Source organism: Centroberyx affinis, unplaced genomic scaffold, assembly GCF_046629955.1.
Source record: "Centroberyx affinis isolate AG114_WGS23_722 - 3 ecotype Tasmania unplaced genomic scaffold, CSIRO-AGI_Caff_v1 ptg002119l_1, whole genome shotgun sequence".
Lineage (NCBI taxonomy): Eukaryota > Metazoa > Chordata > Actinopteri > Beryciformes > Berycidae > Centroberyx > Centroberyx affinis.
In genome coordinates this window covers 101,037-128,248 of record NW_027280441.1, presented here as the reverse complement: position 1 = coordinate 128,248, position 27,212 = coordinate 101,037, and the positions used below count along the sequence as shown (strand labels likewise).

The 27,212-nt window shown below is 44.6% G+C and overlaps 1 protein-coding gene across 1 annotated transcript in view; it reads left to right on the top strand.

Moving 5' to 3' along the window:
- The window catches only part of adgrl3.1 (adhesion G protein-coupled receptor L3.1), a 72,977-nt gene that overhangs the window by 30,331 nt on the left and 15,434 nt on the right, over positions 1-27,212 (top strand). The window contains exons 5-14 of the mRNA XM_071531735.1: positions 5,440-5,868; positions 7,267-7,370; positions 8,230-8,415; positions 10,127-10,165; positions 15,362-15,545; positions 19,897-20,019; positions 20,190-20,395; positions 21,140-21,316; positions 22,428-22,637; positions 26,933-27,153. Coding sequence (XP_071387836.1) covers positions 5,440-5,868; positions 7,267-7,370; positions 8,230-8,415; positions 10,127-10,165; positions 15,362-15,545; positions 19,897-20,019; positions 20,190-20,395; positions 21,140-21,316; positions 22,428-22,637; positions 26,933-27,153 — 1,879 coding nt within the window. The remainder of the gene's footprint in view (positions 1-5,439; positions 5,869-7,266; positions 7,371-8,229; positions 8,416-10,126; positions 10,166-15,361; positions 15,546-19,896; positions 20,020-20,189; positions 20,396-21,139; positions 21,317-22,427; positions 22,638-26,932; positions 27,154-27,212) is intronic.

The following is a 27,212-nucleotide window of genomic DNA, read 5'->3' as shown; positions in this document are numbered from 1 at the left end:
GGGAAGTCAACAAGAACGTTCTCAGCAACAGAGCGCAGGCAGAGACAGACAGTTTTACCCACACAAAAAATTTCCCCCATCACCGCGCCACATACACACACACACACACACACACACACATACAGACACATACAATGTCGTGTCTGCATGTCAGATGATCCTGTGTTGGCGTCCCAGGCTGATTGACAGCGTCTCTATGGCCCTTCGAGTGTGGTGACAGATAGACAACTCCAGGAACCAGTTTACTGCCAGCCTGCCATTGTCTCACCAGTCCCTGGGCTGTTCACATACTTCAGGCCAGGAAGACAAACACAATAGAATAGAATAGAATAGAATAGAATAGAATAGAATAGAATAGAATAGAATAGAACAGAGTGGTTGAAGTCCTGTCTATCCAGCCTTAGTACTGCAGCAGGACTTTCTCCTTGCGGTGGCACACTAGTGCAGCAGCAGTGCAGCAAGTTATATAAAAAGTTGCAGTATCATTTTAGATTAGGGAACACATATTAACTATTAATAAATTGCTTATTAACATGCATATTAGTAGCGTATTGGTTCATTATTAGTCATTACAAACCACTTATTAGCACCGTATTCTACAAGTATAGTCCATTAACTATAGGTCTTCCCTCAATAGCCTCTGAATTAGTTCTTATAGCAGTCAGCTCTTAGTATGCATTTCCTGTATAATTTAGGTAGGAAACCAATATATTTTGTTAATGTATTGTAAACCAATAGACATTTTCAAATGATTCATATATAAATTAAAATTCTCCAGAAAGCCTAATTAAGGGAGAATAACTATTCTTGTGATACTAGCACCTTATAAGCCCCATACTGAGCAAAGTGTACTAAATGGAAATGCATGCTAAGAACCTAATTCATGTGCAACAACTTCCTTACTGACCGCTACAAGCGCTACTGAGGGAAAACCTATAGTTAATGGGCTATACTTGTAGAATACAATAATGCAGAACACGGTGCTAATAAGTGGTTTGTAATGACTAATAATGAACCAATACACTACTAATATTAATGTTAATAAGAAATGTATTAATAGTTAATATGTGTTCCCTAATCTAAAGTGTTACCACAACTTTTTATATAACTTGCTGCACTGCTGCTGCACTGGTCTTCAACCACACTGTTCTATTCTATTCTATTCTATTCTATTTGTTTGTTTCCCTGGCCTGAAGTATGTGGACGGCCTATGGAATGAGGCAGAATAAGGTGCTAATACGTGTTTTGCACTGACTAATAATAAACCAATACACTAGTAATATGCATGTTAATAAACTTATTAATAGTTAATATGTGTTCCCTAATCTAAAGTGTTAGAAGCTGCATTTATTAGGCTTCAGCTGTAGAACAGAATGAGGATGTAGGAGATGCATGTTCATCATACGACATACTAGTGGTACGAGTAGGCTTATAATGTGTCACCCACAGATGTGTGTGTAGGCCATGCGTAGAGTACAAACCCATAAAGAGTGTACAGGCTTGCACTCATGTGATTGCATTTCCCTTTCCTTGTAATGTGGCCCGTGTCACATGCTTCTCAGCCGCGGCTAAGAGTGCAGCGTTTAGGTGAGGTGACATCATGAGCTTGTCATAGCGCATTTACTCAGGGCTTCCTAAGCTCATGAGGGCTGGGTTATGTCAGCCCTCATGAGGACAACCTCTAGCCTTTTCCCCTATAAATGTTTCATGAAGCTGTTATGTCATGTTCATGCAGGTCCCTACAGCACCTTTTCACAGCATAATGTGAGGCCGCTGATAACTTCATCATCTTATGTGAGCTTCTCTTTTCTGTTTTCTTTTTTCTTCCCGTGCACAAAGTGAGGACAAAAGAAAGGCGTAGAGGAAGTAAACAAGAAAGAGAGTTGTGTCGAGTTGAAATATAGAGATGAAAATAGGTAGAATTAGATAAAAAGTGACAGAAAGAGAGGGGGAGAAAGTAATGAGTTAGAATATAGAGATTGAATCGGACAGAAAAATGGGAGGAGAATAGCAGAGAGAGAGAGAGAGAGAGAGAGAGAGAGAGAGAGAGAGAGAGAGAGAGAGAGAGAGAGATGACCAGGAAGTGTGATGTTGTTGCCCCTTGTCTGTAATACTTGCAGGCTTTTGTGTTGCCTCACCCTAAGCTGCCAGCCCCTGTGTTTTCTGCCCCGCACTCGAATGACAGCAAACATCAACCCCAGACACACACACACACACACACACACACACACGCACACCCACATCATTACTCTCCTATTGTTGTGGCACAGCCTCTAATGGAGCTTCCTGTTTTAGCGCAGATAGACACACACTCGCTCTCTGTTTCATAAGTACGCCCATGCGCGCGCACACACACACACACACACACACACACGCAGATTGACAGCGAGTCCCTAGGCCACTGCTGCCACGCATGATTGATGGTGATGTTCCGTGGAGAATGCATGAGGCAGGGTGGGAGTGATTCAGGAATGGGAGCAGCGCAGTTTAGGTACGGAAACACTCCATTGAGTTGTGAGGGAAAAGAACAGAATGTACAGGAAGAGCGGCATGTTGCGGGGCTGTCAGTCAACTAGACAGGCAGACAGAGAGAGGGAGAGAGAGAGAGAGAGAGAGGGACAGAGAGAGAGAGGGGGACTTTTGATGTTCTTTAATTAAACATCTAACTAAAAATCCACAGGAAAGAACATGTTCAGTTAACAGTAAATAATATGAAAACACCCTCTCCTGCCCCCCCCACTGCATATACACTCACACACCTACTTCTCCCCACACACACTCACACCTTCTTTTCACCCCAGTTCATGTGAAAAAACACCTATAGTGTTACCCATAACGCAACACGTCACAGTAAATATGGAAACAAAACTATATGAAGTTTTACAGTCCCTTTAGCTCAAATACACCCTGATGATTTTGCACACACCCTTATACCAGCCTTTAACAATTATATACAGTCCAAACACGCCGGTCAATAACAGTTACACATAGGCCTCCAATCACCAGCAGTAAATTCATCCAATCAAACCCCTTTGCCCAGCAGAACATACAACCCCGCTGAGAAACCACACATTCTAGAAGTCTTCAATGTCAGTGACCAGTATGTACTACACATATTATGGCCTGAGGCGCACAGAAACAAAACCCTTAGATAGACAGAGAGAGAGTAGGGCGGAAAATCGCTCGTGGAATCATGAAATCTGGAAGTTAGGCTTAAAGCTGCACTAGGCAACTTCGCACCTTGGCGGCCCCAAGTGGCAGCAGGAGATAACGGGTTGAATTTTTTGAATGTTTGAAGGACTTCATTACCCAGACATGTGATGTCATGTAACGTCTTCCTGACTGTACCTGGTAGGGGTGGAAGTGATGGAAAAATCTTTTTGCAGCAGGTTCATCCATCACCGGTGAGTCCAGCTTTCTCTGGACAGAGTATTTTGCTCTTAAGTTTCGATTTGACTCTCCCTGCGTGTGGAGAAGATTTTCCGCCAGTGACCATACACTGACACCTGAAATGAATTTGTGCAAATTGTCTGAATCTACGGGGTCTTAATTAGGGGGGATGGACGCTCTTCTCTGTTGCAGCACATTGCGATTTTGACTGATAACAGGAGTGTATTTTTACACAAAAAATCTGCTGCTTTAAATGCAGAATATCATGGAATCATGAGTTTTTGGAGAAATGATTGTGGGAATAATAAACCATTTGTTTTGAGTAGTTTCTAAGAGAGCTCTTTCTAAGAGAAAGCCTGAAAAATCTGAGAATGAGAAAGAGAGAAAAAAGGTAATTTGGTAAAAAAATGTAATTGAGTGAGAGAGAGAGAGAGAGAGAGTTTAAATAAGGGTGTGGGTTTACAAAATGGGCTCAGATTTCTGATAAGGAATTTGCTATCCTAATTGATTTTAAATGTTCTTTATATAGTTTCTCCTCCTGTATATTACACTTAACGAGTTCCAAAGCCATAATTAGAGGCAAATGATTAGAACCGATAAAAAAATAATTTAAAGGGAAAGTGAGGGAAACCGTAAATGATTATTTCCCTCCACCCGATGTTCGATCCCTGCAATATTGATTTGTGCCAGTGCGGCTGAAAATCAGGCAAGGTTAGCGGATAGAAAGAGAAGCGGTGCTATAGGTTCACAAGGGGACACTACAGCACCTCACAGACACACTCTCCTCCTCCCTCTACCCATCACTTCTTTATTTCTGTCCCCTAAACAGGGTCAATGTGAATAATTGAGCCTTTTTACAATGAAATATTGACAATAGAAGAGTGTGCCATATGCATTTAAGAGGCCCTCCTCCCCCCTGTGATGTCATGTTGTTATGAATCATGCATGGCACTGAAAGGATGTTTTTTCCGCCAGGTTAGGGAGCAAGAGCCACTGCTGTGTACTAGTCCCACAGGATAGACCAATAACCTTGTGCTAAGTTCACATGACAGACCAGTAGGTTGGTCTACAGTAGGCTGGCAGCAGGGATTTCACATTCACACATTATTCCCCTTTAGTACACAGGTTTATGTTGTGTTTTCAAAATTGTATTTGTTGTTGACCGGAGTGTTCTGAACATGCCTTGAGCTTGGGAGTTTCACTGGAAGACAAAAGCAAAGACCTGGCATAGGATGACTTAGACAACAGATGGAAGCACTGGCATTGGGAAGTCATCAGAAACATGAGCTACTCCCAGTCAAGGCTGTTTAGCGTTGTGTAAATGAGTGCCTGCAAATTTGCATGTGTCTGTGTACCCACCCTCACTATACAATTTACACTTGTGGATCGCCAGGTCACTCGCAGCTGACACAGACAGTTCGCTCAACCGCAGTTCCGTTCGCTCTGTTGTTCTTACACTTTTTCACCCGGGGAATCAATTCTAAACTCCGGACTCATCAAGACATTCACACTCCAGTCATGTTGGGACGCATTACGATGCTCGACCCGTTCTGGGTCCTGGCCATTCTATACTTTAAGAAAGACAGAAAGAAAGAAATGTTGAGGATGTTTTCTTGACTTGGATTGTATGCCACTGTCTTACTTTGCATTAGCAGTACTTTAGGTGTTTCACACCTAATGCTTGTATGTTCTGTGATGTATTTTCTGTAACTGTAATTAGAAGTCCTTATCTAGGTCAATAGAAACCAGGTGTGTTTGAACAGAGCCTATATACACGTATATGTGTTGGGTAGTCCTTTCTTATTTGTGTCACTGAGGAAGATGTGATCCTGATTTGCACTTTGTTTTCTTATGAGCATCATGTAATAAAGCATAAGTAGCATGCAGATTCTCTTGATGCTGGTTGAATTGAAACGTTCCCGGAATCTACGCACCTACGTTTGAAGAGTGTTGGACTTTTTTAAGCGTGCGGTCTTGTGTGTCTATAGTTTAAGAAACCAGGTTCTGTCTTTGTTAGTTCTAACCCTTTCTTCTCTCTCTCTTCTCCAGACTACCGCCCTCCCATGGTCCCCCCTAACCGAGGAGGAGGAGGTGGAGGAGGAGGTGGCGGTGGCGGTGGAGGAGGCTCCTCCTCTTCGTCTACCAGCCGCACCACCACCACCCGCTCTCCTCCCTACTACACCACCCCGCGGCCGCTCCTCACCACCTCGCCCGGCCAGCGTTACCGGACGACCACCACGGTCCGCCAGCCCGTCCTGGGCCCCGCCGGCGGGTCATCCTCCGACACCAACCAGATCCCCGACACCAACCAGAAAGTCGGAGGCCGTTCCCCGCCGGCGCAGGTCCCGGCAGCGGCCCCCCAGCCCCCGGCCCTGCCCCCGCAGGACTTCTGCAGCCCCAGGGTGACGGCTGACGTGTCGTGGCCCCGGACCCAGCAGGGTCAGACGGCCAAGCAGCCCTGTCCTGTCGGGACACTGGGTAAGGAGGCTGGGGAGGGGGATCGCCGGGCGCATGGAGGAACTGGCCGAGTGAATGGTCCAGTAAATTGGCTGGAGTGTAGAGCTGAACAATTAATTGAAAAAAAAAATCTAAATCACAACTTCTGCAATTTCTAAATCGCAGAGGCTAATTAATTGCTTAAGAGAGAGGAGCGTCCAAAATGGATTTCTGAACAAGGTGTTTTAGTGCTGCGGGTAATCTTTGGTCCATGAATCAAGTACAACATTAATGAAAACTTTCATCATACTCAAACTCAGTAAATCCTGCACACTGACATCTATTTTTATTAACAAATTCACTTTTCTTTAAACAATTTTAAAGTTATGACAAGAAAAACTTGTGATGGTATAAATCACAGTTTAAACCGCAATTGCAGTATTTTGTCAAATAATCGCAATCAGATATTTGTCAATCTTTCAGCCCTACTGGAGTGTGTTTTCTTTCTTTCTTTCTTTCTTTCTTTCTTTCTTTCTTTCTTTCTTTCTTTCTTTCTTTTCTTCATTTTTTCCCCCAATATATTGGTTTTTGCTGTGTAAGTCAAACCTTTTCTTCATTCATGTCACTATACAGTATGTATTATCTGCTACTAGGTTCTTCCGTGCTAAATTAAAAATGTTGCAGAAGCACAACCGTAACCATGTTGGGAGGTATGCTGAGCTAACTGTTTCCTCTGTGATTCACTAGGACAGTCATATCATGCGGCCTGACATGCACACAGCAGCAAACAGTCGGCCTCCAGAGCAACTCATTAAAAGAATAAAACGGCACGCATATGCACACATGCAGTGCATCGCTATTGACACATACACACACAGACACACACACGCTTGCACACATAACACACACTGTACAAAAATGAGACCTTGATTCAGATGTACATTTCCTTGCTGCAGCTTAAAATCCATGTTGTTGGCCTCCTGGCCCTCAGTAACTGGGGCGTGAGCGTGCTGTTCATCCCCAGACATCTGAAATGTTGCCCTTTGTCTGAATGAATGTGCTGCATAATAGACACACGTACAATACATGCCTATACCAGCATGCACAAGCACATGAATATACTGTACATGTATACAGCGTGTGTACAAGCTTATTCATACACGTAGAAAAACTGTACACAATGACATCCAGTCATAAACACACACAAACATTCCTGAGCACGTTGTTTTCCTGATGGATCAATCAAAAGCTTTCTGACAGACACAGAAGAACTCCCTCCAACACACACACACACACACACACACACACACACACACATACACACAGACACAACCCCTGCACACACAAACTGCTCAGTGAACCCCAGGCACCTCGAGAGTCTTCGTGTCTCCTGGTGAATGTCAGCGCTGTCTCAGCCTGTTTGTTTTGCTTGTCTTGCAGGCGTGGCCACATACGTGTGCGTGGCCCAGTTGGGCTACTGGGATCCCCAAGGCCCCGACCTCAGCAACTGCACGTCGCCCTGGGTCAACCACATCATGCAGAAAGTGAGTCTGAAGGCTGCCGCCGGCCGCTGCGGCTCCCATTGAGCCCCAGTGTAAGGGTATCCATTATGGATATGGTCCTGGAGCAGTTTCTCACGCATGAAGACACATTGACCACAGGGGAAGATTAAGGCCATGTAACCAACTTCGTTTGTTAACCCAAGTCCATGTGTGTGATCTGAGAGATAGGGTGCATAGCTGGAGGGAAATGGAAATTAGCGATAAGGTTATTTATTCACTGTGCTATTGTTATATGATAGGCAAACTTGCATAGAATGCATAGCTTTGGCATGGAAAACATTATTTTGCCCTGCTGTGGTTATCAGGATTTCCTACGGTTTAAATTTATTGCTTAGTGTGTTCTCTCCGATGAGCCATGAGGCTTTACAGGCTTTTCTTTATAAGACAAAACCTAGCTAAAATAGTCCCTGTGAAATCAGCATTGCAGCAGAGGTGCTAAAGGAGGATTTGTTAGTGTATAGTAATCTTAAGTGTCATTATGATAACACTCATAAGAGGCGCTGAAAACATAACCATGACATTGAGTTCCTCTCACCCCTTCAACTAACCTACACACTCATTTACAATAAACAAATCCGTTCTCTTTGCTCTCCCACCTCTCTCTTGTTCTCTCCCTCCGTCACTCCTGTTCTTCCATCTTTACCTCCCTCACTCCATCTATATGTTCCTCCCTCTCCTTCCTCTACTATTCCTCTGTCTCTCCATGCCTCTTTTGCCATCTCTCTCCTCATCTTTCTTCCTTCTTCCTTCTGTCGCTGATTTCCTCTTCCCATCTTCTCCTTTCCTTCTCCTCTCTCTCTCTCTCACTCTCTCTCTCTCTCTCTCCCTCCCTCCATCCCAGCTCCGTTCGGGCGAGACAGCAGCGATCGTGGCTAGGGAGCTGGCGGAGCAGACCAAGGGGCTTCTGCGTCCTGGCGACGTGCCGTCCACGGTGCGGGCCATGGCCCAGCTGGTGGAGCTGCTGGACGTCCAGCTCAGGAACCTCACCCCCGGGGGCAAGGACAGCGCTGCCCGCAGCCTCACCAAGGTACTGCGGCCCGGGGGCGTTGGGGTCGCCTGGGTCAGGAGTGGGGGTCGATGTACCACTAGGGCGTGATGGAGTAGGGTTGATGAATACCTTGTTTTTTGGCAATCAATCAGCGGTATAGATCCACACGACTGTGGGTGATTAGTTACTGGGTAGTGGAGGAGAAGTATGTGTGTGTGTGTGCTTGGGAGGGGGGGGGGGGGCAAGGTAAAGATAGAGGATGGAGAGAAAGAGGGATGAAGGAGAGAAAAGGGAACAGAGAGAGGACATCTCTGTGTGTTTTTCATCAAGATTAATAACTTTGTAGCGGGTAGTGTGTTTTTTCTTCCATTCTGCAGGGGTTAGAGTAGTCTTTATGTGCAGGGTTTGATGAAGCACTAAGAACCATATATAATGTTGCAGATTTTTGGGTGATAAATAGCTGCTTTTAGACATGGGTGATGTCCTCTTCTCCACGGGGATCATTTTAACAATTTGTATTCAACCTTTTGGGCGATAGATAACGGCGGGGGGGTTCTTTAACTCTTTTCAGCCCAGGATCGAAACTCTAGTAAAACTTTGTCTCTTTGCCCTGGGACCTATGATCATTAAAACATATTTGTGCCGGAAACAGGCTTGCAGGTCGTTTTAAATCATAGCTCATAGTTTCATGAGTTATCGCTAAGAAGATGCTGCAGGCAGAAAGACTCAAGTGCTTGCAATGATCAGGATTACATCAACAGAAACTTGATTCTGAGTGCGTAAAGGATCTGTGTTTTACCACAGCGCTAGACTAGGTAACACTTCTGTTCTGTACTTTGGTCATGTAGGCATTCGCTTAAACCAGACAGGGAGTTAACCCAGTGGGGAACGGCTGACTGGCTGGCTTGCCTGGCTAATTGACTGACTGACCGGATGGCAGACTGTTTCTCGATAGACTGCGTTGAGGTCAACAGTGATAGGCGGGGTTTAGCAGCTAGATTGACAGCCGCTGCCACCTCGAATGCCATCACCGGCTTTATTCAGCCACAGCTTCTGAGTCACTGGGTCGGCTTTATTGTCCTTGTCTCTCTCTGCCTTTTTTTCTCTCCCTATCTAGCTCTTTTTATCTCTCCAAGTAATCAATTACACATGTGAAGTGAATACATACCATTTATAAGTGGAACCAATTAATCCATGTTTTGTTGTTGACCAAATGGCCCACTAAAGGTTGAATTTCTAGAAAAAAAAGTCCTCCATTGAAGAGAAAAAACGTTTCTCCCGCTTCCAATAATGACCCAATTATATATACCTAATTGAGTAATATGCCTGCTTATTATGCTAATTTTCGTTAGGAAATCGAATATGACCAATTACGCACGAGTGGCAGAGTAATTAATGCCATCAATTCTCTTGACGTTGGATGCAGAGAATGAGATGGATAAAGGGGAAAATGCAGCGGTGGAGGAGAGAGAGGGAGGAGGTGATGAAAAAAAGACGGGGGGAAAAAAGAGGGGAAAGACAGAGCGGGAAGAGGGAATGCAGTTATGGGGGAGGGAGGGAATGAGAGAGAAAGGAGGTGAGTGTAGAGAATAACAATATCTTCCATTCACCCAAGTCTTATTGTGTGATGTTAATGAGGTGGGTGTGCTTGCCTGTCTGTCTGTGTGTGTGTGTGTGTGTGTGTGTGTGTGTGTGTGTGCATGTTTGAGAGGTGTTACATCGCTAACGACTAAATTGTTTGAATTTGCAGCTTCAGAAGAGAGAGAGGTCCTGCAGGTTTTTCACGCAGGTATTTCCGCTTCCCGGTATTGTTGATTAGTTGCCCACACCATGTTTTTTTTTCTTTTTGTGTGCGTGTGAGTGTATGTGTGTGTGTGATCACACATACAACACTCCACATGGAATTCTAATTCTATGCAGCTACAGTTGTGTTATGATTTGCATCCCGACCCTTTGAGGAGGGTGATGTATCAGGTCTATTCTAGTGTGTATTGTAGTCACTGGTATCTACTATCTCTACACTGGTGTCTTCTATAAACTGCTCATAAGGTTTGGATCAAAAGTTTCTCCTCAAAGGGTTTGCTGACATTCGTTTGTTTTTTTTTGTTCCTGTTGTTCAGTTCAGTTTAACTTTTTTTGCATTCAGCATCAACTAACTGATAAGGGGCCATGATCAATATCAATAATAGCTCATCTATTTTGCGATACTCTCTGCAGAATAGTAAACAGGCTTGCCTGCAACCAAATGAGTCGCTATCCATCTCCATTCAACGAAATGTCCTCTGTGCTGCTGTATCAGAGAGAATAAGACAGCCATGAACTGAGTGTGATGGATATTCTGTTGAGCATTGTTTGATCATGGCCTCAATGCCTGAATAATACCTGGCTTGTGTTTTTTTTGTTTTTTTTTGCTTTGTCCTCGTCGTCCCGTTAGTGTCGATGTTTGATTCATGTCTATGCGATTGGCTCCCACTGTGAACTGAAAATCCCTCTGAGATCATTCAGGCATGTTTCTGGTCAGCTAAAAATCACTATTCAGAGCATCAAAGGACCCCACCTTCCCCATCCATGTAAATAGACTGCAGACTTTCTCTCTCTCTCTCTCTCTCTCTCTCTCTCTCTCTCTCTCTCTCTGTCTCTCTCTCCCCCCTCTCCCTCTGTGTCTTCTCTCTCTGATGGGCTAGCTCTTTTTCTCCTGATGCAGCCTTTTTTTTTTTCCCTCCCTCCCCTGAAAAGTCTTAACGTCAGCACCAGTCAGCAATGTCACATCACAGAACATGGCTTAGGACTATATGCAAGCTGACGCACACACACACACACACACACACACACACACACACACACACACACAAACACACACATAGTCAACAATGATCTCCTGCCGTCACATCATAAACGACTTGATGTGCCTCCTAAATCCAATAAATGCTGTATTCATAAAGTTGCTGTTTTCAGACAGTTAGTTACAGGTTAGTATCAAAACATTCCACCACACACCTTGGGTACTGCAGGGGGCTGGGAGTGATCGATTATATAATTAGCCTTAGTAATGCGAAACAAAATTATATCAACAGTCCCTAACTCTGCCAGATAGAAATGTGTGTGATTAGGGATGTGGTGTGGTGCTGCCCTCTCCTCGTTAATTATCTACAGCACTAATTGCCAAGTGAGAAGAGTGGGCAGGAGGTTTGGGTTCTTAATAGAGACAAAAAATAATTGAATTCTCTCTCTCTCTCTCTCTCTCTCTCTCTCCCTCTCTCTCCCTCTCTCTCACACACACTTCATCTCCCCTCCTCTCTCACTTCGTTTGGGGAACTGGGGACTCGTTTCATGTATATTAAATTGGCAATTTATTCATGATGAAGTTGGTGGTGTGGAGAGGCTTTGATGCTGTAGGGTGGAATGATGGAGAGAGGTAGAGTCTGCAAGGTAGACAAAGAGAGAGAGAGAGAGGGGGGGGAGGAGGAGGAGGACAAGAAAGGAAACTGAGAAAGGGAGGAGAACAGGAGTAACAGAAATGGAATGTGAGAGAAAGAGAAAAACAATAAAGGGGGCAGTGAGGAGACAGTGATGCTCAATGACAATGTCTAATTTGCCCTCTATTTATGGATGGCGGGTCAGAACATGGCATGCTGTGAATTTAAAGCCTGATTTAGCCGCAAACTCATCCTGTCAGGGAAGACAAACCCCAACAACAACTGACAGATAAGCCTGCTACTCTGATGAAAACATTTTCAAAACATGCACTTTCTCAGCGCCCAGCCAAGCGAGGAAGGCAAACGGAAAAATTCCATTCTCCATTCCGCTCTCTCCTCTACCCTCCTTTCCCTGCTTCTCCTAACATCTCAGCTCAGTCGCGTTTACAAAGTGTGTTTTACTGTGTGTGCGCGTATGTACATGAACATGTGTGTGCAGATATGTGTGTGTGTGTGTGTGTGTTTGTGTGGCTGTGCTCCCCCTGTGTAGCTGGGAGTAGTGGAGCAGCCCAGCTCTAGTCTGCCTTGCTGCTGCTGTTTACGCTGGATTACCCCGACGCTTCAAAGCATTTCACTTCTGCCCCATTTACTGGCGTGTGTGTGTATTAGTGTGTGTGTGTGTGTGCGCACATGTGCTACCCTATAATACATAGTCACACATAGACATACATGCGTGCGTACACACGCGAACGACACTCTTATCTGTCTCCGCAGAGTCTCTCCCCGCTTTGAAGACCCCTAAAAAACCTGTCTCCATTTTAGCCCTGGAGTCCTCATACTTGTGCGGATAGAAGCGGCACCAATACTTACCCACACACACACACACACACACACACACACACACACACACACATTCCATCTCTGACTTTTCTGATGGGGGAGATGTCTGGACCATGAGGAAATCGCACCCCCCCCCCCTTACCTATCTCTCGCCTCCGGAGATGTAATCTCGGTGGCACCAAATTAAATTTAAATGAAAAAAATACACGTAATTGAAAATGCAAGATAATCAAAAGTTCAATAAAAAGCAATGAAAAGTTTAATGAGAGTACAAAAAAGGAGGTTATCTGAAACACGTATCGAAAGCGCGCGGGTTTTTTGGGAGCAGCGAGAGAACGGGAGCGGTGCCACTGCTGTCATATCTGCAGCGCAAACATGGCATCCACTCCTCTCCTCTCTCCTCCCTCTCTCTCTCCCTCTCTCTCTGTCTCCCTCTCTCTCTCTTTCTCTGCTGCCTGGACTGCTACTGTAGAGCAAGTGGAGCAGAATGATCCACTGCAATGCTTTTCCTAGCCCCTTGTGCACACCCTCGAACACACACACACACACACACATACACACACACACACACACACACACAGTAATGCACAGCTATACGTACACGTTACATACAAAGCCGGGTACATACATCCCATTCCTGATATTACACATAAGCTATGCAAATGCACATACCTGCACATAAAAATATTGCACACGCTCACATATTGCATTCATAGTTGTTGCGTCCTGTCACATATATGCGCATGCTGTACATACAAACTCATAGGCATATATATACAGTATGCTTGCTCAGATGTGCACATACAGCGAATTCCATATTATATGACCATGGAGAATGCTTTGGAATCCCTTTATTTCCACAATAAAAGGAGTTAAGGGAGCATTGCAGCCCACTGACACAGTGGAGAGAGAGAGAGAGAAAGAGAGAGAGGGTGTGAGTGTATGTGCATGCATGTGTGTGTGTGTGTGTGTGTGTGTGCGTGCATCATATCCAATCCCTCTTATTCCGTGTGTGTGTGTGCTGAAGCAGTGGATTAATTAGTTTTTGTTTACATGCAGCCCTCCCAAACTCATCCGATATGCATCCCAACTAATTAGCTGCTAGCGCTAAAAGAGCACATAATATTATCATATTAGCTTGTTGGCTCAGCACCCGCTCCTTGTATGATATACCCAAATGTGTTACATGCAGATATCACACGCTCAAAATAAACAGGTATGATTCACTCTAATTCGAGAGAGGGGAAGAAGAGCGCGCCGACCGGAAGTTTTGTTTTGCAGCTCCCTCGCTCATCCGAGTCCACGTCTGCAGTCGCCTCCTCCCCCCCCCCCCCCCGTCCCTCTCTCTCGCTCTCCATCCCTCCCTCCCCCATCGCTCTTAACGCGTCTCTCTCTCCCATCGCTGTCGTTTTCTCTCCTCCTCTCCTCCCTCCCGGTCTCGCACTTCTTCCCTAACCCCGAGTGAAAGGAGGAGGGGTGGAAGTCAAACGGTTGATGCGGGAATGTCAATACGCTGATGTCTCTCTCTCTCTCTCTCTCTCTCTCTCACTCTCTCTGCTCCTTGCAATTCCCCACTCGAGACCCCCTTTGCGTGTACGATGGCATCCGTGCTCCTTCTTCCACTTTCCCTCCCACCCCCTTCGAGAGAGAGAGACATTGAGAGAGAGAGAGAGAGAGATGAAGTGAGAGATGGGAGTGAGTTTGTGAAAGGGTGTTTTACAGTGAGAGAGACAGAGAGAGAGAAAAAGGGGGGAAAAAAGAGATGAAGGGGAGTGTGAGATGTGTATATTTGATAGCACCTGTATTCGCTGTTCCGCCTCCCTTGTTCCCAGCGGACGGCTGTCACCATGGACTCACTGGACTGTTTTATCGCTCTCCCCTGGCTCCCTCCTTCCTTCTCTCCCTCTCCCCACGCTCTCTTTTCTCTCTCTTCCCCTATCTCTGTCTGACTCTTTCAAGACGTGTGTGCGTGCGTGCGTGCGTGTGTGTGTGTGTGGTGTTCATGTTTGAAAGTGACGAGGTGAATTCATAACAAAAGAGGAGAAAGGAATGTGGACTGGAGACAAAATAACATTTCATCTATGCGAGCCAACGATTCCCCGTTAAGTTTGGTCATATTTTTGGACTCAAAACTGTTATGCATGGCTGGCTGATGACCCAGAAGACATTATCTGATAAAAGTCTTATTTCTTCCCAGACCCTCGAGCACAAGTTTTCCAACTAAAAGATAAGACTGTTGCTTTAACAAAAAAAAAAAGAAAAAAAAAGACTGAAGCAGGTTTGGGGGTGTAGACAACTGGTGATTGCAATCAGCTAATTAGCTTAGCTTGATTTTGAGAACATCTGTGATGGATTTTCCCTCACCATACAGCCTTTTATAAGGGAAGTGCTGAAAAGAAACATTAACAGTGTGGACTACAACATAAAAAAAATGGTTTCTGTGTTTTTGCCTTTTTTTTGTATATCTGCATTTTACATCTGCATGCCACATTTGCATCACTAATGTTTTTTTGTTGTCATGATTTATCAGCATGATAAATGGAAAGCCGCTGCACTCTGACTGTTGCATCCCATTGACTGCTGTCTTCGGCGGTTATGGATTAGCAGCGTTATCTGCAGTATGAAAGCATTTGCATTAATTTTCGCATTAGCGCCATCGACTGAAAGCGATAAAAACGTTAGCGCTAGCTTCCTCGGCGTGACCTCCGTGTCTCTGCTGCTGCCCCCAGGCGATGGTGGAGACGGTGAACAACCTGCTGCAGCCGCGGGCCCAGGCGGCCTGGAGGGAGCTGCCCACCAGCGAGCAGCTCCACTCGGCCACGCTGCTGCTGGACACCGTGGAGGCCGGGGCTTTCATGTTGGCCGACAACCTGCTGAAGACCGACACTGTGCAGGAGACCACCGACAACATCCGTGAGTACTGATCTCAGTTCCTTTTCACCCTTTAAAGCGATACTCCACTTCATTTTAACATGGGGCTTATTTGGCACTTGACATGCCATGAAAACCAGAATATAAACTACTCACCGAGATACGATGCAGCTGGATGAGTTAGCGTTCAGATTTTTACTTCCCATTCATTTGAATGAGGCCATGAAAATAGCCGGAAAACTGACATCTAACACGTTTGTGAACAGGTTCAACAACAGATCCTGCTTTTAAGACAACAAATAATCCTGGGTCCATCCTGGGTGCATTTCTATTTTGGTTTACACTAAAATTAGTATATAAAAATAAAATTAGATCCGGTCTCCCAAACAGGAACTATCTCTCCTAAATTGTATCCCTCCGCTATGTTCTCTTGTATCAATAAAAATGCTATTCGGCGAAATTATGTTCTAAAACGTTTGAAAATAGTGGGATCTGTTGTTGAATCTGTTCACAAACATATTAAATGTCAGTTTTTGTGGCCTCATTCAAATGAATGGGAAGTAAAAATCTGAACGCTCTCATCCCAGCTGCATCCAATCTTGGTAATTAGTTTATATTTTGGCTTTCATGGTGCAGAATAACCCCCATGTGAAAACTAAGTGGAATATTGCTTTAAGCAAAGCTGGACCCTGCAGTGTTGTACTGGGCAGCTCCCAAGTGTGAGTTTGTGGACCTGTGTTTGTGTGAAGCAGGGCATGGCTGGGGAAAACGCATCTGTGCTCAGTTGACTTTTCCTGCATAAATGGCATAAAAGGCCAATAATAATAGGCCAACAAAGTAAAGTAGAGGGCACAGTTACAGCAATTTGGTGCTTAGATTTCTCAGGTTTTCTTTTTTTTTTTTTTCAGATTTTATAACATAAAACAGCCCTGACAGCAAGCCTGCTATAAGATCTAAGAATATGATGTAATATCACAGTAAGAGGCAGTATTGACAGCAGGCGCTGTATGTGTTTCTGAACCAGCCGCATCACATGTATGTTTTATATCAGAGAGAGAAATAAGCCGTGCTACCTAAGTTCACAGCGCTCTGAGAAATAACATCGGCCTACATGTGGGCAGCAGCACACAGTGCAAATGAACGGACGCGAATGGACATGGATGGAAGTGGGGCAGAATAATGCTATCATTTCATTGCTTGAGGGCAGGGGTGGGGTGGGGGGGTGGGCGGGTGAGAGAGAGAGAAACATATGCATGTGCAGGATTCGTTTGTGCACATGAAGCTGAGCTGCAACATATCTAAGCGTGAGCAACAAGGTGTATCAGACAGCAGCAGGACCATAATGTACTGTATGTTCGCAATAACACGCAATAACATGCTGTCTGTCTGAATTAGTTAATATTCTACAAGGGGGTTGAACTGAACTGCAACCACTGGGCCTAATTACACCGACTCCTGTTGTACAGCAAGAGAAAAGAATACCCCAAATGAATATAGGAGTTTTGACCGACATATCAAAACGTTGGTACAGTTCTGATATATGATATAAATTTTATACAATCTCACTGAATCCTACAATGGGAAGTAGCATGCGGACAGCAAATAGTCCTGACAGTCCTGACTGCAGTGCCGGGTGCCATAGAGATCTAGATGACGGCGAGTGGAGCGGGCCTGTAAAGCTGTCAGGGAGAGGTCATGATAGAGTGGGACAGGGTTGCAGCGTGAGAGGCTTTAAAGGGGAGGATCCACCGAGACCCACACTCATCTAACAAGATGCAGGAAAACCTGGCCTTGAGGCCTCTAATACAGGGATGAATTGTTTGCCAGAGACAATCATTTTTAATTTTTTTTTTCTTCCTTTTTTTTTTCCCTCCCTCCACTCGTAGGCGGAATTGACAAAGCAGAACAAAGCTAGTTATTATGGCGTTGTGCACATCACTTTCCTCCTCTCTCTCTTTTCTCTCTCTCCTTCCATCCTCTCTTCTCGTCGTTCTGATCCTCTCATCATCAGGGCACGTAGCAAAAAAACATCTTTGCTTTTCTTTTCATTTTTTCTCTCTCGCTCTCTCTCTCTCTAGATGATGATATGTCTATGAGCCATCGTTTCATGTTAGCCCAGAGCTGCAAGTTTCACTCGTTTATTTCTTCCCTTGATTATCCCCCTCCCCCCCCCCCCACCCCTCCCCTCCCTTTTTGATTTGATATTTCAAACTTTCCTGCACATCAACCCCTATTACCAGGGGCTCACTGGGCTGGTATGTTATTCAGTCAGAGATGAAAAGTAGTAGAGGAGAGGGGAGGAGAAGAGAGGAGAGAGGAGGAAAGGAGAAGACAGGAGCGGAAGAGGCGCGTGTGTGTATGTGTGTGTGTGTGTGTGTGAGTGTGTGTGTGGGGGGGGGTTAAACAAATCATAAATTGAGGTTTTTCTGCTCACTTCCATGTCGATGAGCAATGAAATCACAGCAGTTCAACAGTCACATGACACAGTGATAGCATGATAGCATTGCTCCCTCTCGTCCTAGACAGACAGAAAGATAGACAGACAGATAGATAGATGTGTAGACAGGTGGATAGGTAGGTAGGACTCAACAAAATGGCTTTTGTCTTCATACTCAGCTTGAGCTCATAACTCAGACTGCAGCACAGCCATCGACAACAGTTCATTCCGCACAACTGCCATCCTACACAGTGTTACCTTACATAACTTTAGACTTGTATCTCCTCCAATTTTTTTTTTCCTCTTTTTTTTTTCTTTTTCTCCTGTACGTACCACATAAATACGGTTACATAAACAGGCATGGAGATGTAGGCTACCGCATCTCTGTAGAACTTAAAACAGGAATCGTCTTTTTGTGGAAAATTTTGTCTCCACATTCCTCTTCTTTTTGTGCTGTTAATCTTCCCTCCCAGCTAATCCAGTGGGCAGATCCACCGTGATTATCTCTCCCCTTTATTCATAACCGGCCCAATACCGCCTCTCATCTCTCTCTCCTCACTTCTCTCTCTCTCTCTCTCTCCTGCCATTCCCTCACTCTCCTCCCTGCACTTTAAGCCCCTTTTTTGAAGTCTTTCAGGGGAGCGAGGGAAGGGAATAAATGATTTGAAGCATGCGTTTTTTTTGTTTTTTTTTAAAGAAGCCATTGGAACTAGATTGTGTTAGATTGTGTGTGTGTGACGACGCAGCGCAATATTAGGCAGATGAATAAATAGTGTTATTAATAGCACCTAAACAGCGATTTGAAGGGATAACACAGCGGTAACAGCGTGCGTGTGTGATAACGATAATGAACAAGTGTGTTTCTTCGTCGGAGGATTGTCATGACAAGGATGCTTTAATTAGATTAGACTCAGCGTGTTTTGATACCCTGCCGCTGTGTGTGGGTGTGGATGTGTGTGCGTGTGTGTGCATGGGTGGGTGGGTGTGTTAAGTGCGCATGTGTGTGCATAGTTTGAATGTTTAGTTTGGCTCTGATGCAAGTGAGGGACACTTATCCAATGTTTCTCTTTCCCTCTGCCAGTATTTGCATATCAGTGCCTGTGTTTATGTCTGCCTGCCTCTCTCTGCCTCGATTTCCTCTCACATACCATAGTATCTGTCGCCTTTAAGTGGCCTATCTATTGTACAAGAGAGAGAACATACTCTTCTTTCTGCCTATCTTCCCTCATTATTTCCTCTCCTCCTCCAGTCCTCGCCTCTCTCCCCGTATCTGCCTGTTTCACATCTCCCCTCCGCTCTTTTCCTCGGCAAGTCTCTCTACTACACTCTCTCTCTCTCTCTCTCTCTCTCTTTTTTCTCTTCGACACTTCTCTCCTGCCTCCTCACCTTCCTTTTCTTTCCTCCCCCCCCCTTCTCCCACTCCACCTCCTCTCCTCATTTCCATCTGAGCATGTCCTTGTGTTGTTTATTTGATCAGGGAGTTGTTTTCACCATGAAAGTATTGTCTAAATCACCAAATCACTCAGAAGCACAAGATAGCAATACACCAAAGGTATAATTAGTCCTTAATTAGGAACTTTATCTAATACATTACACGCCCGTAATTGTGAATGTGCTAACGAACCTGGATGGTGAAATTAGATTCCCACAATACAAGACAAAGGCCGGCTTATCTACCTCGCTGCTTTGGACCAGTTGCCTGGAGACGTGGTTGCCTTTTTTTAGTATAAAAATCCAAGTTACCTCAATTTGATGCGTGTCAGCTTTTTTTTTTTTCATTTTCTTTGTTTAGAAGATGCCAGAAACTGCTTCACGATTTATGCCTGTGTCCTGCTGAGCAGCACTTAGTGAGAAAACATGGTTATTACAACAGGCTGCAAAACAAACTTGATGGAATGTGTTACGCTATGACTTCACATTAGGGTGTGTGTGTGTGTGTGTGTGTGTGTGTTGCAGAGCTGGAAGTGGCCAGGCTGAGCACGGATGGGAACCTGGCAGACCTGACGTTCCCTCAGTCAGAACTACATGGAAACTCCATCCAGCTGTCAGCAAGCACTCTCAAACAGCATGGCAGAAACGGTAGTAGAGAAATCTCTCTTTCTCTCTCTCTCTCTCCCTCTCTCTCTCTCTCTCGCCTTGTTTTTTTTTCACTTGTGATTTCTCTCTCTACCAACTCTTTCTGTCATCATGGCTTGAACCAACAATTATGAAGTAGCACCTCCTCTCTGTTCCTGTGTGTTCTCTGACAGGTGAGATCAGGATGGCCTTTGTCCTGTACCGGAACTTGGGTTCCTACCTGTCCACGGAGAATGCCAGCGTTAGGCTGAGCAGCGAGGCGGTCTACCCTAATTACTCCGTTATAGTCAACTCCCCAGTCATCACAGCGTCCATTAACAAGGAGAGCAATAAGGTGTACCTGTCTGAGCCTGTGGTCTTCACTGTCAAACACCTACAGGTAAGTAAGGTGCAGGGTGAAACCAGCTGATTACCTGAAAGTTATTTATTTCGTTTTTTTCCAGGAGTTATGTTTCACAGAAAAAAAGCCATTTTAGTTGTGAGATTACAGCTCATCTTGAAATAATATTAATCGCAATCTGAAAATTGGTATAATTTGTCTATTTTGCAATGGATTGTGGTGGCAAAGTAATTCAAACTTCAATGAAAGTAGTTATATTTGTCACTTAGTGTTAGTCATCCAGCAGACTGTGTTACTCATGAGAATCTTAAGCAAATGATCGGTCACTTTATATTTTAAGAGTAAACTTCCGCCACCCTCCACACACAGCCTCATCAGTTTACACAACACACACAGCTCCTGCACTCCAGAATCTCACACAAGAAGCATGCACACACAGCATTGTCACCTCCTGTCATGGCTGCTTGTTTATTTGTTTCTGCACTCTCACATTCTGTCCCTTCTGTTTGTTGTTTTGTTGTTTGTGTGTGTTTGACTTCCTCTCTGTGTGTCTTCCTCCTCATCCCTTCCTCCGCCGATCCCTCCCACCCTTTTTTCACACTTTTTTTCCGGCCCTCCCACCACTCCCTGCTTCTACCTCCCACCTCCCCATGACTAAGTATCTGTTCTCTGTCCTCCTGCTTCCTTTTTTCCCCCTCTCTCTCTCCGTCTCTTCCTCTTTCTCTGTCTCGGTTTCTCTCTCTATCTGTCTCTCCCTTCCTCCTCCTCCTCCTTTGCCCTCAGCATTCGGAGGAGAACTTCAATCCCAACTGTTCGTTCTGGAGCTACTCCAAGCGCACCATGACGGGATTCTGGTCCACGCAGGACTGTCGTCTGCTGGCTACCAACCGCACACACACCAGCTGCTCCTGCACGCACCTCACCAGCTTCGCCGTGCTCATGGCCCACGTGGAGGTCAAGGTAGGCGTTCGCTCAGCCGTGCCTGCCGGGAGGGACGGGCAGGATCAAAGGGGCAGGTGTTCATCATTTGATTAGTAATGGCTGGCGAGGCTGGTGAAGACGTGCTGAAAAAAGGGAAGGAGGAAGGGAAGGAGACCGCAACATCTGGAGAAAGGATTATAGCTGAAATGCATGGTGTAAAGACTCTCCAGGATTGATTAATCATGCTTGGCAGGGATAAATTCATCATGCCTGATGGCAACATTTGGCTGACAAAAGATTCTACATTTTAAACATTAATATTCAGTCTACCAAATTCAGACTACCAAATTCCTAAAATAAATAAAACTATTTTACATGCTGTTCTCCAAGCAAATTCACTTTACCATTGCAATGTACTGTGACAAACACCAGCAGCCAAAAACTGGTACATTTTGAGTTTGTCTACTATAAAAACCACTGTGACAGGTATCTAGTCATTCCTCAGAGGTCCTATTCTATTGTAAAAACCATGTTTGGCTGGTAAAAGAGTGAAAGTGGCTGTTTTATTTTGGTATCCAAGAGCCACTGTGGGTGATGGATGAAAAAGTTTGTGCCCTGCCATGTGTATGGGATAAGTACTTTTTGTGTCTCTCTTTTGTAACATGAACACTGAGTTCCTTTTCAGAAATCAGCTCTAGTAACTCTCAATAGTCTGCGACACCGTGTCTCTCCCTGCGGGCCAGAGGATGTGTGTTACTTCTAAAGGGGTCATGGTCAGAGCTGGCTTGGCAGCCCTGTGTGAACACAGTGTGAGGGTTTGAGCAGTAGATCCATCACAGCAGTGTTGTGTTGAACGCGACTCTGCCTGCCAGGCTGCAGGACACTGATGGATAGAGCCAGCACACCTGTGCAACACAGCGTAACACTGTGGCCCTGAACGCTCAGCGACACACAGTCAGACTCACATCAGTCAGAGGAGGGGGCACGAGGGTGTATGTATGTGTGTGTGTGTGTAGTGTGTGTGTGTGTGCTCCTATAGTATATTAATGCACACAGTGGCGAAAAAATAGCCATGCACTGCAGTTGTAAATGGATATTAAAGGAATAATGCACTCAAGCTTCTCCCTGTCTTTTTCTCATCCTTAATCAGAAAGCAGACAGCATGCATGACCTGCTGCTGGACGTGATCACATGGGTGGGGATCCTGTTGTCGCTGGTGTGCCTGCTCATCTGCATCTTCACCTTCTGCTTCTTCCGCGGGCTGCAGAGCGACCGCAACACCATCCATAAGAACCTCTGCATCAGCCTCTTCATCGCTGAGTCACTGTTCCTGGTCGGGATCAACAGGGCCGACCAGCCGGTAAGAAGGGCGGGGTTTTCCTCTTAGTGTGTGTGTGTGTGTGTGTGTGTGTGTGTGTTTGGGCATGTGCGTGTGTGCATACATGTGTACATGTGCCGACGTCTGCATGTGTCTGTGTATTTGGGTGTCTGATTGTTTGTGTGAGTGTTTGTTTGCATGTTCTCAGACTGTTTGTCTCTCTCTGTCTGTGCCACTGACTGTTTGTGTGTAGTGTTTCCCACTGTTTGGCAGATTACTTCAGTGGGGGTGGAGGGGGTGTTGATGTGTGTAAAATGTTTTTTTTTCTTTTTACTCAATCTTCTCAAACAATGATGAACTTGATGTTATCGTTTCAGTCCTGTGTGTATGTAGGCTCTAACTTGGCTGCATTTTTATTGACATTTCACTTCGCCAGCTAAGTCTCTTATTCCTTTAACTAATGCTAATGAGGCTAGCATTGGCCGACTATCACACTCCCATTTGATTATTGCTAGTTTTGTGAAGCAAATATAGAGATAATTACGAATGGGTTGCTTCCTCAGCATACAATATTAAGCCCATCATTATTAGAATGCATTTATTTTTTTATTCATTGTTATTTGTTTGTTTTGTTTTGTGTTGTTTCTGTCAGATATGTTGTGGTTGGGAGGTGTATGAATTTGAATTATGTATTTTGTGTTTTTTTTTATACATTCTGTATACAGAAATAAAAAAAAGAATAGATTGATCAATAAGGATCATTTCGCACACAGGCTACACGTCAAACTTTGCTTTTTCAATTCAGTTTGTGCTGGCACAGACTCAGCACAATGAATAGGAACAATGAATAGGTGCAATTGAACTAACACACTGTCAGTGCTTTACAGCATTGCAACTACATTGATGAAAAACACCAGATTTGGAAACCAGCTTACTGCATCACAGCACCCAGAATGAACCTAAAACAGAAATTTCCTTGGGTGGCTGTTAAAGCAAAGTGACATCAGGAGGGTTAACATACGCAAACACGCTTAACCATGCCTGTGTATTCCATAACAACCTGGATTGTGCACCAATTTTTTAGGAACAGTGTGGGGATGAAACCGGGAGAAACAGAGGAGCTGCAGCTTGCTGAATTTGTTTAAATGCTTAGTTTTCATTATACCTTGCGCTACACTACACTAATCACATTATGTCAGTATGCGACTAATTAAAAAAAAGTGAGCAGCCAACCAAGGCAGGAAATGAGACACAAACATTGTTTGCTAGCACATAAAGCTAGTTAACTTAGCTGGACTAGCTTAGCAATAGTTGGCAAGGAGACCAAGAAATGATAAATAAGAAGAGAAAAACGAGCCAAATACGCTTGTCCCCTGCTCAGTGCAAAAATATGATGCACAAAACATAGCAAAGTGCATACATTTACAGAGATGTGTAGTTCATATTGTCAAGTTAGCATAGTTTAATCAGTTGAATGGGCTTACTTGTTAGTCATCTGCCTACTCAGTCCAGCTGGTGTCTTTGTCTTTTGCCAGTTTACCCAGTTGGTTATACAGAGGAATGTTTGTAAACCACGACTGTGCATGTGTGTACCAAAACCTATGTTGAGTAACACACACAACTCCCTATTCTTCAGTGTCAGCCGTGGATTCAAGCAAAAACTGTTCACGGTCCATATCATTGCAGTAGCTACTCTCAATCTCTGTGGGCATGGCTGTGCAATATCCGCCCGCCCAGCACCAGTCACTGTTAGCCCGAGCCTCTCCAGTCCCTCTGTCCGTCCCAGTGACGCCTTCGCCTGGGGTAGCAGCTTGACTCACAGCAGCAGCTCGTTCTTGCCTCCTTTGCAAAATCTCCTCAGCGGTGTGTGTTGTGCTTCATACAGGCACGGCTCAAGTGTGAACTCCGATAACATTCAGTGTAGTTGAAAATGTTTTTGTCCGTTACGTTTTCAACAGTGGCATTCCTCTCTACAGCCATAGTTACCTCAGCTTTTGGAAATAAGCTCTTGATTGTATGCACCTTGCAATGCTTTCACTAGCTAACAGGCTAGCCTTCAGTTTAGCCTTCAGTTTTTGTGCTCTCCCATAGCAAAACAGCCTCGCTCCTGAGAAATGGGAGATGAGGAGCCAACAGAGAGCTGTCCTCTAACAGTTTAGTAGCAGTGTAGTAGTAGTGAAGCAATTTTGATGTACCAAGTCCTGAAATCCAGACTTAGGAAAACAAAAATATCCAAGTAGAGTTGGTATTTCCAACCGGAGGCATTGTTCGTCTATGAACGTACTAAATTACTATGAACCAGAATTTAAACCTCATTTAGGTGCAAGAACTGCACACAAAAATCTTATGAGTCAGAATGGGAATACCGACCCATTCTTAAAACACTGTCACTTTGTAGATGTTGCCTCAGTGATAGGTACCCTGTGTTTTTCTTTTCTCAGAGCCGTTTGAGTCATTAAGGAGTGTGTGTGTGTGTGGGGGTGGACATCCTCTGGGCTGTATCCCTTATCTCCTCCATAGTGCAGAAGAAGCCTTGAAACAGCCTCAGGACTTATGTTTGAGTCCCGCTGAGCATTCAATGACAAAACATTCTTATTGCAAATGAGCACACAAAACAAATTCACTAGAATGTGTTTTGACGTCGAGGTATGTGTGTTTCTGTGTGTGCATTTATGTGTGCGTCTATGTGTGTGTGTGTGGTCATGTGTTTGTGTGTCCCATACTCTTGTTAATTACTGGTGACTATTTGTGACCTCCATTAACATCTTCAGCGTCACTTAGCTCGGAGCCGGTAAGCCAGTAATTCCAGCAGGAGAACGAAATGACTTTGCATAAGCAGCCACTTTTTTACCTGGCCGTGCGAGTGTGTGCGTGTGTATCTGTGTGCACGCGTGCATCTGTGTGTAAGCTACACTGTGCGATCATTAGAAATGGAAATGAGTGACTCCCTCGCCCCCTAAACTCATTGTCTCTCAGACATTAGGTAATTGTCTCTCACTGCAAACCCTTCCATTATAAAAGTCTGTCTGTTAGCTCTCCCATTCAGTGATTTAGGAGTGACTCTTTAGATTAGAACATTGCCTTGGACGTGACGGGCCAAATCTCACCGCTCATTCTTCCCTCAGCCTCTTTTCTTAAGCACCCGCTCTTTTCTTCCCATCTTATTGCCTAAATTGCTAATGCGGTTTTTAGGTTTGATACCCCTCTTTCATTTTCCGACCAGCTCATCCTTTGCTGTTCTGTTTTTCTCTCTCTTTTTTTTCGCATACAGGAGACTCTCACTGGGTTTTTCGAAGTATTTTATCATCGGTGGTTGCCTCTAACTCTTTTACATTCCTTTCATTGTGAAGCTCTCATTCTTCAGTATTCACTGGCTACTACCAGTGTGATTTTAAATCCAGCTCCCCACTTTCAATGTTAATATATTACCGCCGTTTGGTGGAGGTGGGTTTTTTTTTTTTATCTGCTACAATTTGATAAATATCGCTTCTCAAGAAACTAAATTAACAACAGGTGTATTTTTTTGATGATGCTGTTTACTTGATACGTACGTTTGACTGTAAGCTTCAGTACAAAACTCGACTTGTTTTCAGCTGTTCAAGTAGATTAATTTTAAACTCTGTGTTACTGCTCCTGGCTTATTCTCCAGCTCTGAAAACTTGTCAAACGTTATCTGTGCCCATGCCTCTCTCTTAACAAGCTGCTGAGTCATTTTTGCAGCCATTCTACTTCTTTTTGTTCATTCTTGACATTGACAAAAACCATATTGTATTTTCAGCAATGTTGCTAAGTAGTCCACTTCACCCTCTTCTCTCAGCCCCATCCCAAAGTGCTTTCCTACTTCTCTTTGAATTGTAGGCATGATCAATCAGCAGAGGCTACAGCACCAACTTGTCACTTTTGCTTTCTCACAATATCTCCGTACATGTGTAGATGTGGGATAAAGTGTGAAGGAGGCTCAATTGATATTGCTGTCTTGAAGTGATTGTGATGTTCTATCATATCGCTCCCTATGATTACTGTTTGAGTGGGCCGTGTTTGTGGTTTCCCTCTATTTCTATTCGCTTTATCCTCTCCTCACCCTTTGCCATTTCTCTCCTGTCTATTTCAGTATTGGCAGCCCCATTTTTTAATCCCTCACATTTCCTTCTTTATGTAAATATGATAAACGATTAATTTTCTAACTCTGACTCATATGCTTATCTCCTCCAGTGTTTGTAGCCTTTTTCCCATTTTCTAACCCATCACGCCGCTTGTGTCCACCAGATTAAATATTTCCTGAGCATTGTTTGTGGTGTTATTCTATTTTTAACGCCTCTCCTCTTCTCCCTCACCAGATTGCCTGTGCGGTGTTTGCGGCCTTGCTCCATTTCTTCTTCTTGGCAGCCTTCACCTGGATGTTCCTGGAAGGGGTGCAGCTCTACATCATGCTGGTAGAGGTGTTTGAGAGTGAACACTCCAGGACTAAGTACTTCTACCTGGCAGGGTATGGAGTGCCTGCTGTCATAGTGGCCGTGTCCGCCGCAGTGGACTACAGGAGCTACGGCACCGACCGAGTGTAAGGATGGAGGCATGGGGGAGGAAGGAGGGATGGATGGCAGAGGGAGGGAGGGATGG